The sequence below is a fragment of the Monodon monoceros genome, unplaced genomic scaffold (genome assembly GCF_005190385.1).
Source record: "Monodon monoceros isolate NGI ecotype Baffin Bay Population unplaced genomic scaffold, NGI_Narwhal_1 Super_Scaffold_15, whole genome shotgun sequence".
NCBI classification, from domain to species: Eukaryota; Metazoa; Chordata; class Mammalia; order Artiodactyla; family Monodontidae; genus Monodon; species Monodon monoceros.
The window spans coordinates 45,190,860-45,203,825 of NW_021703771.1; the positions used below are offsets into that span (position 1 = coordinate 45,190,860).

General features: G+C 38.2%; 1 protein-coding gene across 2 annotated transcripts in view; it reads left to right on the forward strand.

Annotated features, from left to right (window-relative positions):
* NT5DC1 (5'-nucleotidase domain containing 1) overlaps window positions 1-12,966 on the forward strand; it is a 120,998-nt gene that overhangs the window by 87,165 nt on the left and 20,867 nt on the right. For both annotated transcript variants that reach the window (XM_029223517.1, XM_029223518.1), the window contains exons 7-8: window positions 8,793-8,967; window positions 10,794-10,891. In XM_029223517.1, coding sequence (XP_029079350.1) covers window positions 8,793-8,967; window positions 10,794-10,891 — 273 coding nt within the window. The remainder of the gene's footprint in view (window positions 1-8,792; window positions 8,968-10,793; window positions 10,892-12,966) is intronic.

The following is a 12,966-nucleotide window of genomic DNA, read 5'->3' on the forward strand; positions in this document are numbered from 1 at the left end:
CCATCCCAGCCCCAGGTGCCAGACTGTGACATCTGACTGGCACACCCCAAGGGAGAACCGCCCAGCTAAACTCAGTCAAACCTCAGAATTATGAGATACGATAATATACTGTTTTAAGCCTCTCTGTGTGAGGTGGTTTGTTATCCAAAAATAGTAAACCCAATTCAGTGAATTTTCTATAGCAGGAATGTATCGTATTTGTTAAGAAAAGCAATAATTTAATCTCTTCAAATAATGTTATTTCAAAATACTTTCCGTGTTGAGTATTTATGTTTTATATATGTTTTTAGGTTTTGTATTTGGTAATTTTCAATTAACCTATAAATTAAATTGACAGGAGCAACCATTCATTAGCCATCCTAAATGAACGTTAATTTATCAGACTTAGGATGAGTATAGGTGTACAAAATCACAGAATAGTCTAGGAATTATATTTATTTGTGTAAAAATTCTGTGTCACCTGTTGTAGAGAATCACCTTTGTCTAAAACATATCTATAAGATTATTTTTTGACAGTGACAAAGGGGGTATATTGGAATGTGTTTTGGTTTTGTCTGTTTTGGTTTGGGGGTTTTCTTTTCTTTTTTTTTTTTTTTTTTTTGACCATGCCACGTGGCTTGTGGGATTTTAGTTCCCAACCAGGGATGGAACCCAGGCCCCCAGCAGTGGAAGCTTGGAGTCCTAACCACTGGACCTTCAGGATGGAATGTGTTTTTTTTTGTTTGTTTGTTTGTTTGTTTTGCGGTACGCAGGCCTCTCACTGTTGTGGCCTCTCCTGCTGCGGAGCACAGGCCCCGACGCGCAGGCTCAGCGGCCATGGCTCACGGGCCCAGCCGCTCCGCCACATGTGAGATCTCCCAGGACCGGGGCACGAACCCATGTCCCATGCATCAGCAGGCAGACTCTCAACCACTGCGCCACCAGGGAAGCCCTGGAATGTGTTTTTAGTTGGCCTATCCTAACCTGGAAAATAAAAATCTATGGTTCTTAACCCCTTGGGAGTCATGTGACCGCAGACCCGGGAATCTGATGGAAACTAGAGGGTATGCACCTGCTCTCCTCCCCAAGAAATGCACAAATACATTGATAAGCAAAATGTTGTAAACAGTGTTGGGTTTCCATTCACCCACTGAGACCCATGTATGTACTTTAGGTTAAGAATTCTGGTTTAGGGCATTACCGTTCCTCAAACAATGCTACAGGGCGTTACACACATAGATGCTATAATTTCTATGTCTGTTACATCAAAGAGAAATTAACACTTTTCTATTTTATCGAGTCCATAATTTCAAATTTTATATTACAAAATTAAGACCTCTGCCAAAACAATTAACTGAGTTAAAATATCACTAATTTAAAAGTTTAGTATTTTTTTTTTATTGTCAACATGGGGTAACTGACCAGGTGGTGTTTTACCAAAAAAAAAAAGAAACCAAAACATACAGAGGGTCAATTGTATACTGATACGATACAGATTTGGGTGGAAAAGTGTGGTGAAAAACAGAGTAATGCCTCATTAAAATAACTGCTTCACTAAATGCTATGTGGCCTAGCTGTAGATGTGACACAGACCTAATAGCTAAATAGGGCTTTCCTGTTTATATTTTACACTGTGAGACCAGATATTGAATAAATAATCCTTTGTGGCAATAATCTTTGTGTGTGTTCCGAAGTTGATTTCTTCCAAGTTAGTCCTAGTTCTGCATACTTTGGCTTTATTAGTAAGAAAAGATATTTCTGGAGACACTGAGGACATTTTAACTAAGGTAATTAAGGAAAAAGTACACTCTTGTGATGAAATGTTATATTTAAAATGCATGTTTTTTTGAAGACCAATTTAGTTTTTGAAGAAATCTCAAATTTTGAGTTGAGGTTAATGGGAGGTAAACATCTCAAAAGATTCCTTTCTTCTGCTGTAATCACTGTGTGTTTCAGCAGTTGGTTATTATCATCTCCGTTTCTGAGTAACTCACATTTGAAGTACGTGAGAGGTCGGAAGTACTGTGTAGAATTTACCTTCAATAACTTGTTAATTTGGGTTTTCTTTAAACTGTAACTTCAAAAGATTTATGTTGTCATAAGCTATACATAAATTTATGTTCTGTAAATGTATATACAGTAGAAACCTTGGAGTTATTCTTCAGAGGTGAACAACAACAATTTAAAGCCTATTTACTTTTACTTCAGGTGTTTCTGGAAGCATTTACCAATGTTTTCTTAATTTATTTTGAATTGCCTAGAGATAATAATTGGAATTGTGACTCCATTCCAAAGCATCTTGTTTCAATTATCTATTGCTCCATAAGAAACCACCGCAAAACTTGGTAGCTTAAAGCCACAATTTATTGTCACTTATATTCTGGACTCTCTGAGTGCTTCTCACTTGGTGTCTCCCATGTGGTTGAAGTCAGGTGTCATTGGGGGCGCAGTCTCCTGAAGCCTTGACTGGGCTTGATATCTACAGGGGCTCACTCACGGGTCTCGCAGTTGAAGCTGTCAGCTCAGTGCTCAGCTGAATCTGGCAGTTGGAGCACCTGCACCTAATGAGTTCATCTGAATTGCTCCTCACAGCATGGTGGTCTCAGATTGGTTGCACTTTTTCATGGGATCAGCTTCCTAGAGACAGGAAATTGAAGTTTCCAGGCCAGATAAGGGTAACACATGGAAGTAACACAATGTCACTTGCACCCCATTCTATTGGTCAGAGCAATAAAAGGGCCTGCCCAGATTCAAAGGAGTGAGGCAGTAGACTCTGACTCCAGACACATGTGCGATGGGAGATAGTGTTGTGACCATCTTGGGAGCTCCCCATACATTTTTCCTATACTGTAATATGTATAATAAATTGAACATGCGTTCTGTATACAAATCACATGCAGAAGACGGCGAAAATGTCCCTCCAATTACAACGAGCATTACTAAAAATTAACTCTGTTTCTAGACTTCCTCAAGAATCAGATAACCAATATAGTTAGTGGCAAACCTAGATTTCAAACTTAGGCCAGTTTAACTCCAAAACCTGGGCTTTTTCTGCTTTACCTACAAAATTACTGCTCTCAGGACTGATAAATTAAAATGAATGTAAAATAATACTATGAAAAACATTCCATTACATCTTCACCCTCACATATATTCTTCCCTTATAAAGTAAAAATAATTTTTTAAAACTTAAAACCTTGTTGGTTTAGATCCATTTTAACATAAGACATAGGTTTGAGAATTTTCATCAGATAACATTAAACATGCTTAATCTGGTTTTGCATTTCTAGCCAGAATAGTGAGAATCAAGTTTTTCTGGGGGGGGGGGGCGAAATGGTTTTCAGAAAGCTATCTGGTTTTATAAGGGTGTTATATAGCAGTGTTTCTCAAAGTGTGGTCCTTGGACTAATCACCTAAACTGGGAAACTGTTAGAAATGCACATATTCAGGCCCCACCCCTAATCTACTTGAATCCGAAACTCTCAGAGTATTTTAACAACGACTACTCTACAGAAATTCTGTTTTGGGGAGATTGCATACATGCGTACCTCAGAGATATTGTGGGTTCAGATCCAGACCACAACAATAAAGCAAATATCACAGTAAACCAAGTCACATGAATTTCTTGGTCTCCCAGTGCATATAAAAGTTGTTTTTACTTTACTGTGGTCTGTTAAGGAGGAGAAACACTGTGGAAATGGGTGTTCATTGTGACTAAAGAGTTATCTGCCTGTGACATCACCATGAGATGTAGACTCAGGCAATCCTAAGATTATAAAATAGTCCATCTAAGCCATCTGTTTCACAGGTTTGCAAGTGTCTTGTTGGCCAGGTGTGAGTCTCTGGAGCCCCAGAGACCCACCAGAGATCTCTAGGGTGGGGCACAGTAATTGATATTTGTTACAAGTGCTACACCAGATTCATATTGCTCTCAGTTTGGGAATCATGGATTCAGGCATTATAACTTACTTCCTCCCCCTAGTTCCTCTATCAGGTCTTGTGGACCAAGTCAGTGTCCCTTAGCTGTCAGTGCTCTTGCATTTGAATGTTTAAATTTCATATGCTTTCCCTTCTCTCCAATCTCATCTCCAACACAAGTCTTCTCTTTATCAGGCAGTGTTCATGCCCATGTGTGACATCGCACATCACCAGTAATTAATATGTATTGGTTGCCTCTTATGTATAAAGCTGTATGTTAGGTAATCAGATACTGTAAAATTAAGAAACCCCTGTACAATGATGCATGCAAGATATACAGATAATAATAGCAAAAGTTCTAGTTCTTATAGCTTAGAGCCATAATTCTTAATCCTGACTGTACATTGAAATTACTTGGGGAACTTTAAAAAAATATCAGTGGCATCACCCCAGCCCAGACCAATTAAATCAGAATCTTTGGAGTAGGTAACAGATACAGAGATGAAAGTCAAATACTATTAATGTAAAATTTTACAAATTATGTTTTTCAGTACATTTTATACTTCATTTCTCAATTCTTATTTGTTGTCCTTTTCCAAGCATTATATTTAGCACATAGATACTCACTTTACCCAATCTAGACATTCAAGATTTCTTAATTTGCAAATATATTAGATAGAAACAAATCATACAGGAACCATAAACAAGAAATCTGTTTTAATATTAAATTTCAGTTTCATCTTTTGCCTTCTATAAATAAACAAATGAAATCTAGAACATATTTAATCTATTGTTTATTTCCTTCATCCTTCAAAAACTATTTCCGTATCTCTTGGCCAAAAAAATCATATAGTATATGTATGTTTCAGAAAATTATATCATCTCTTACAGCAAGTACTTTTAAACAGTTCATGGCTAAACATTTTAGCTATTCACTAGCATGCTCTTCTATAACCTATAAAGGTTGTAAATATTTCGGTCTCTCCTAAATTATGTTCTGCACTGGAAATAACAACAGACCTTATTTGGAGGCCGATGGTGGAGGTGTTATTAGCATCCTGGCATCTCTAATCCCCCTGCACAACAGCTTTGAGAACTGTAGCCACAAATCACACAAACAGTAGTGATACAGTAAGTGAGGAAAATGCTTACTAACGCCATGATGATAGAAATCATGATGTGGCACGATTACCTATTAGACTAAAAAAGGTATTTTTATTATTCAAGTTGTACTTTTTTTTTTTTTAACCACTAGAGGTCCCTCAATCCTTAATCATGTTTGATACATGCAGGCCGTTTTCAGTGCCTGTCAGACTGTCGCAACCCTTGGCTGTTATTTCCATGACTCTATATTAACCCAATTTTTAATATAAAAGGACAAAACTTTTATTTTTAGAACTAGCTTTTTAAAAATTATACTTTTAATCCCATCTGGGTACAGAAAATACCAGTATCTAAGGAGAGAAGAGGTATGGAAAGGACAGGAAAATGAGTTAATAAAATGGCAGTGAAATAGGATTCCTTTGAGGTTAAGTGAAAACACAGTCTGCTTTGTGAGTTGGGAACAAACAAGACCATTCCTTTCTTTCCACCTTAGGTCTCAATTCCTTGTCTATTCAGTGTTAATCTATCAGTATAAAAGTATAATTAACACGATTATTTTTATCAATAGGGGTAAAAAAAGAAGGTACTTTAGATAGCATGACTTTGATAGGACATGACTGATACAGTTTTTTTGTCACAGTTAGGTAATATGTTACAAATCATATTATTACTTTGATTTTAAATAAACATAAATGTTCCTGTATCTGTCCCTGAACTAATTTAAATATTCATTCATTGAATTATTGCTCCCTGCTGAACAAAAAGGCAGACTCCCTACCTTTAGGCAAATAATTTAATAGGCAGTTATTATTCCAGTGTAGTATGTTTAACATAAATTCCTTTGGTTTAATAGCTTGATTTATTTCAACAAAATATGAGCGTGTATTAGAGACAGCAATACTAAATTATAAACTTCAGAATTGCTAAGAGAACAGATCTTTATGTCCCCACCACAAAAAAAGAAATGATAATTTTGTGACATAATAGAGATGTTAGCTCATGCTATAGTAGTAATCATATTGCAATATGTACATGTCAGATCAACACATTGTACACCGTAGACTTACATAGTATGTAAGTTTATATGTCAGTTATATCAATAAAAATAGAATTTAAAAAGATGAGTATAGTTATATTAATATACCTCCTATTTCTTTAATGATTTAAGGTTACATGGGAATGAAAATATTTTACCCAACAACAGTTAGTGATCTTTTATAGCAAGAGCGACCCATAACTTGCCATGGGGTATCTGTTTGTACAGGACTTGTCTTTTTTAGTTTGTTCATTTCACTCTGGCTTGTGAACAAAAGGAGGACAACCCCATTATTTCCTCAGAGAGTAATTTTCTCCAACTAGGCTATTATGTTTGCACTCTTTTAGATTAGGCTTATTAAGGGAAACTAATACTAATCTAGGCAAGAATTTTTAAATATAGTATTTAAATGTATATGTTTTATTCATTTGGAAATGAAATAGTAGCTTTTTAACAGTAACTTATATTTTGATCACTAGATGGCACTAAGCACATATAGCTAAGGAAAAAATAGCCTTTTCTCAGCAATTGTTTTTGAATACAGATGCTTAAGTATATAAATGTTCTCAGCATTACATACTACAAATCTTTTGTTATCCAGCCCATAATATTACTGTTGCTACAAAAGCTTTGTTTTTCTGGGTGAAATAATCTTACATATGATTCCTTTAGATAAATTCTGGGAAAGACACAGCTTCTGCCATTGCTTTGATAGCCACTCACTCATCAAACTATTCTATTTTTAGTTATTTAATTTTATTCTTTTGTCTTCCTTAAATTAGTCCTCTACTACTAGTACCTCCTCTTTCCTGAAAAACAAAGTATATTTTAATTTTTTTAAGGGCCATTACATAGCTTCTGGGATATTAAGAGATCCTAGAGATTTACACATGTGTTCTCTGTAGGGCAAAATACAAGAGCACAAACTTTGTTTTTGTTCTTGGTGTTCTGATGTCTGAATATTATTCTCACTTTTTAACATTCTTTATTTTGTTAAGTAATTTTTTTAATCGGGTTATGATTAATTCTTACAATGTATTATTTTCTGAACAGAGATGCTATAGGCTGCAAATAATAGATATCCTTAATGTTTAAGCTCATTAAATTGGGTTGTTTTACATGACCAGGACATTGGAAGGAATTATCCTGTTAGGTTAGACTGGTAGACACCCACCCTCCCTGAGCACCTAGCCCCTCAGAGGAGGATGAAACCTCAAACAAAATCAGAATACTCTTTAGCAAAGAAGGAGGGGAGTGGATTTGGGCAGTCAGACAACAGTATTTGCTACCATTTCTGCTTTTGTTTCTTCTTTTTTTTTTTCTTAAGAGACTCTTCTGTCCTGACATTCTTGATATATAACTTTCATTTATTTCAAGTGCATGACATTGTACAGAATTACAGTTATAGCCTGTATCTATTGCAGAGTTTATAATTCACTACAAGCTCGTTCACTTCTTGTTTTGTTTATGCCTGTGTCTTTTTCCTAGCAGTTAAGGAAAGTAGGAACTCAGGTTCTCTTTATTTGCTTACTACTGCTATCATGCCCAAAGAACAGTATCTCTAAAGTGCTTTATGAATCTAGTAGCATTTCAACCAAATCTGCAATTATGTGCCTAAGTACTCATAACTTTTAAGGCATCATATCAAACATAGTGGGTGCATCTGACCAGGACTTCTGGAAATGTTGGTACCAGCTGCTTCGGAGCTCAGGCTGACCCCCTGGGCTCTAAAGACCCAAAGGGACAGAGCTGGCAAGCCCAGCTCAGTGACTCAGGTTCTTCGGCTTTCACTGTCAACTGCACTGCCTTCCTGCCTTTTCTTTTTCTTTTTTTTTTTTTAATGATTTTTAAAATAATTTTTATTCACTTTTTTGCTGCGCTGGGTCTTCATTGCTTTGTGCGGGCTTTCTCTAGTTGCAGCGAGTGGGGGCTACTCTTCGTTGCGGTGCTCAGGCTTCTCATTGCAGTGGCTTCTCTTGTTGTGGAGCACAGGCTCTAGGGGCGCGGGCTTCAGTAGTTGCAGCATGCAGGCTCGGTAGTTGCGTCTTGGGGGCTCTAGAGCACAGGCTCAGTAGTTGTGGCGCATGGGCTTAGTTGCTCCACGGCATGTGGGATCTTCCTGGACCAGGGCTCCAACCCGTGTCCCCTGCTTTGGCAGGTGGATTCTTAACCGCTGCACCACCAGGGAAGTCCCCTTCCTGCCTTTTATGACTTGTTTTTCCATTTAACATCACATCACCTCCCAGGGGCTGTAATAGACCAGGGCCTCTAGTCTCACTTTCATCTGAAACAACACTGACTCAGGAACCCAGCTCCCTTCTCCACTGCATCATGCCAAAGACGTGTTCCTGGTGCATTATCTAAATATGTATTTGTTTGTTATCCGTATTCAGCAAATATTTGTTGAATGATTGAAAGAATATTTATTAATTGACATTGCAAATGCAGTAAGATTTTCTTTGATTTGAAAATGCTGATGTATTGTGTTTATGGTGTTATCTGTTTTAACACTTTATCAGTCCTTGTCACATAACCAAAAAGTATTTTCAACTGACATTCTCAATCATCATGTTTTTAAGAACAAGAAAAATATTCTTAAAAAGCAATTAGTAATGGCGTCGTTGCTGGATTATTCGAACCTAGTTTTTATCCTTTTAGTTTTATCTATAGCTTTGAGAGAGAGGAACTTGTTCGAGAATACACTGAGTCAAAAAATTTTATAAAGAAAAACCTCCTTGATATTTTTTTTTTTCAGAAAACTGTGGAATATATTTTCCAGAAATAAAAAGAGATCCAGGCAGGTATTTACACACTTGTCCGGAATCTGTTAAAAAGTGGCTTCGACAGCTAAAAAATGCTGGGAAAATTCTTATGTTAATTACCAGTTCTCACAGTGATTACTGTAGACTCCTCTGTGAATATATCCTTGGGTAAGTGATGAGTCATTTCGTTTTCATGATCTTATAAAATGCTGATAACAAATTACACCAGTGCTTTTTTAAAAGTGTTAGCCATGACCATATCATTATATTAAACAATGCTGAGTGACAAGTGGTTGTTCCTCATAACAGCCCTTAACATCTCCTGACAGAAACACACCCCAAGTACATTGTAGCAAAGCAGTATTACCGGGTCAGTATGCTCAGAGCCCGTTCATAGTCTGGGCTTTAGCTTTTCTGAAAGGTGGATGGACCGCATGTCCTTTGGGCAGTCCTCCGTGAATTTGGTTTCTCAGCTTTGGATGATTATTGAGGGGCACTGAGTTGTAGATTATAGCCCCTGACATGGAATACAATCCCTCTGTAGCCATTTCCGTGTGGAGCCAGGCACTTCCCCATTTACACGGCCAGGGGTGGGATTGACATCCATGAACATCGAGGCAGCATAAATGCATAGACTTAAAATAAGACAGTCGTGGGCTCAAGCCCTGCCTTGCAACTCACCCCGTGACCTAGGGTAGGTTGTATGACCTCTCTAAGCCTCAATTTCACCATCTTAAAGATGGGACAGTAGTATCTCATAGGCGTGACAGGAAGTTTAAATAGCACAATACAGGTAAAAGTATGAGAGTAGTTGGTAAGGCTCAGCAAGTGTTAATACTTATCTATGGCATTCTTACGGGCAATGCCAGGGAATATCCATGGTCAGAGCCAGATTCTAAAATGAGCTGTTAGATCTCCCCTACTGTTTCCTCAAATTTTAGCAGATACTGTACTGAATTGCCATGAGTATGAAGCAAATTTTAGCCTCAAAACTGACCTCTTGCCAACCTGTTTAGCTTCCTGATTTCCATGTTCCTCAGCACATGTGGATTCAGATTGGCCTATGGTGTACTTACGGTCTATCGGTGGTTTTCTGCTTTCTGATTAATGTATAGGTTTGGGATCCTTGAAGTGAATTAAGGCTGCAGCCCTGTATGCCTTGGAAAGTGCCTTTTGTAGAGACATTTGCTGTCCTGGTAGTGGGACCATGCTTCAGAATAAACACTTGGAAGTCTTAATTTCTTTTTCATTAGCATAGATTACCAAACTTTTTCTTCATATCTTAATTCCTCTGCAGTGTCATTTTGCTGTGTAAAAGTATTCTGGAATGTTGGGTAAATATTATCTCCCCAATGTAATAGTGAGTCTGTCAGGAGCAAGGACTATCTTTCCTTTGCTGTCCCAAATAATCCTTAATACAGTGTTAAATACAGACTAAAAAACAATTATTATTGTTGCCTAAAAATTACCATATTGTAATACTACCCTGATTTTCAAAATAAGGTATCTTCACATTTTGAACACTCTCTGAAAGATGTCATCTGACCTGTTACAATGCTAGCTTTCTGTAGGACCCATGTAACACACAAAATTATTAATAACTCTTGATGCTAATAAATCCAGACAAATTTCAGGCCCCAAATTTGAAAACATAGCTCGTGAGTATTTTAGGTGTTAGAAACTATTGAATTTACACACTATAATTATTGCCATAGTGAGAAAACCAGCTTAGCACCTAGAGTTAATGAGTTAATATGCTTTTCTTCCCCCTTATGTTTGTATTGATACTTCAGGGTGGTGTCAGGATGATTAGTGCCTGACTACCTTCTATTTCCAGTGTAAGGTTCACCTTAGAATGTATAGAAAGCATAGAGAAGTTAATCAAAAGATCAGAAATGATGCTGTGGTCAAATAGGCAAAGGTTAAGTTCTGTTTTATATGGACCTTTTCTAATTCCTTAAAATCAATGTATGAAAAATATCATTGCTTTTTAGGAATGATTTTGAATATCTTTTTGACATTGTGATTACAAATGCATTGAAGCCTGGTTTCTTCTCTCATTTACCAAGTCAGAGGCCTTTCCGGACACTTGGTAAGTTAACATTTTGTATCTTTACTCTCCTATTTAAGATTTGTTCATTCACTTACTCAATAAATACCTGTTGGCTGACAGCCATGTACAAAGCTCTGTGTTAGATGCAACAAGGGGAATAAAAGAGATACCAGGTGTTCTTTTCCCTCATTGGGATGCATAAACAAGCACGTAAGCAAATTGGTAAATGCCTGGGATATGATTACAGGTCATGTTACCTGTTGAGATGGAAATGACTGCCTGGTGAGGTAGTAAACCGGGAGGCCACCGTAGAGTGCCTGGCCAGGGGACGCCTGTCTGAAAAGGTCAGGTGAGGTGACTTGCTAGGCGGGACCTGCGGGATGAGTAATGAGAAGAGCAGAGGAAGTGTATCCCTGGCAATGGGACAAACAAATGCAAAGCCTCCGTGTGAGAGTAGTTTGGGCTCGTTCCTGTGACAGAGAAGGGACCTGTGACTCTGGCACACAGTCATGGGCAGAGAAGGGGTGAAATTAGGGAGGCAGGCAGCCTCATACACTGTGGAAATGGTTTTAATTTTTATGCCAAAAGCAACCTGAAGCTATTCAGTTGAGATGTACGAGTGACATAGAGACCTTTTTGGCTGCTGGGTGGGGAATGGATTGGATGTGGGGAAGGATAGAGAGAAAGAGGGAGACCAGGCAATTGAATGTCGCAAGTGAGACATTGTGGTGCTTTGGTCTGAGGCAGTAGTGCTGGAAATGGAGAGAGGTAGACATATCTAAGATACATTGTGCAAATGGAAAACTCAAGACTTGGTGATGCTTTAGAAGCAGCAGATGAAAAGGGAGTTAATCAAAAATGACTTCAGGTTGCTGATTTTTCTTTTTTCTGAATTGAGCAAATGGGTGAATGGTGAGACCATTTACAGCCATGAGGAAAAATACAGAGGAAAAGTTTGTGCAGGGTGGTTCTTAATATAATTATTAAGAACTCATTTTTCAACGTACTAATTTTGAAATGACTGTGAATTATCTAACTGGAGCTCTCAATTAGGAAATTTATATAAATGAGCCTGGAGTCCGAGAGAACAGGTGTAGGTTCAGGATATAAATTTGGGATTCATCAGGTCATAGAGGGGTATTTAAAGCCTTGGGCTTACATCAGATCACATAGAGGGAGAATACAGATAGGCAGAAGGCCCAGACCAAGCTCTGACACACTCTAACATTAAGGATAGAGAAGAAAGAGTGTGATGTAGGAGCAGACAGATTATAGTGGGGGAAATAGAGTACAACATTCATAAACCGGTGAGGAGAGGAGAGAGTGGTCACCTAGGGAAAATGCTACTGAAAGTCAATTGGAAAAGGAAAGAGAAATGTCCATTGTAGTGGACAAGACAGAGATCACTGGTGTCTTGAGCACTGATAGATACAGAACCAGACTGCAGTATCTTGAAGAGTTCATTGGAGGTAGTGAAACCCATGAGTATAAACAACTCTTTCTAGAATTTTAGCTATGAAAATAGTCAAACAACTGAGGTTTTAGGTGCAAGACAGTGTAGGATCAAGGGCATACAGATGGTCCCCGATTTACAGTGCTGCAACTTAGATTCTTTGACTTCATGATGGTGCAAAAGCAAAATACACATTCAGTAGAAACTGTACTTCAAATTTAGAATTTTTTTCAAATTTAGAATTTTTTTTTCTTTTTGGGGTACGCGGGCCTCTCACCGCCGTGGCCTCTCCCGTTGCGGAGCACAGGCTCCAGACGCACAGGCCCAGCGGCCATGGCTCATGGGCCCAGCCGCTCCGCGGCATGCGGGATCTTCCCAGACCGGGGCACGAACCCGTGTCCCTCAACCACTAGGCCACCAGGGAAGCCCTAAATTTAGAACTTTAATCTTTTCCCAGGCTAGCAATATGCCTTTTGTTACTCTCTCTTGATGCTGGGAATGGGCAACAAGCCACAGCTCCAGTCAGCCAGTACCTCAGATCATGAGGTTAAACAGCCAGTACACTTACAACCATGCTGTACCCATACAACCACTCTGTTTTAATTGAACACTGATTCAGTAAATTCCATGAAGTATGCAGTACTTTGTTGTAAAATAGGCT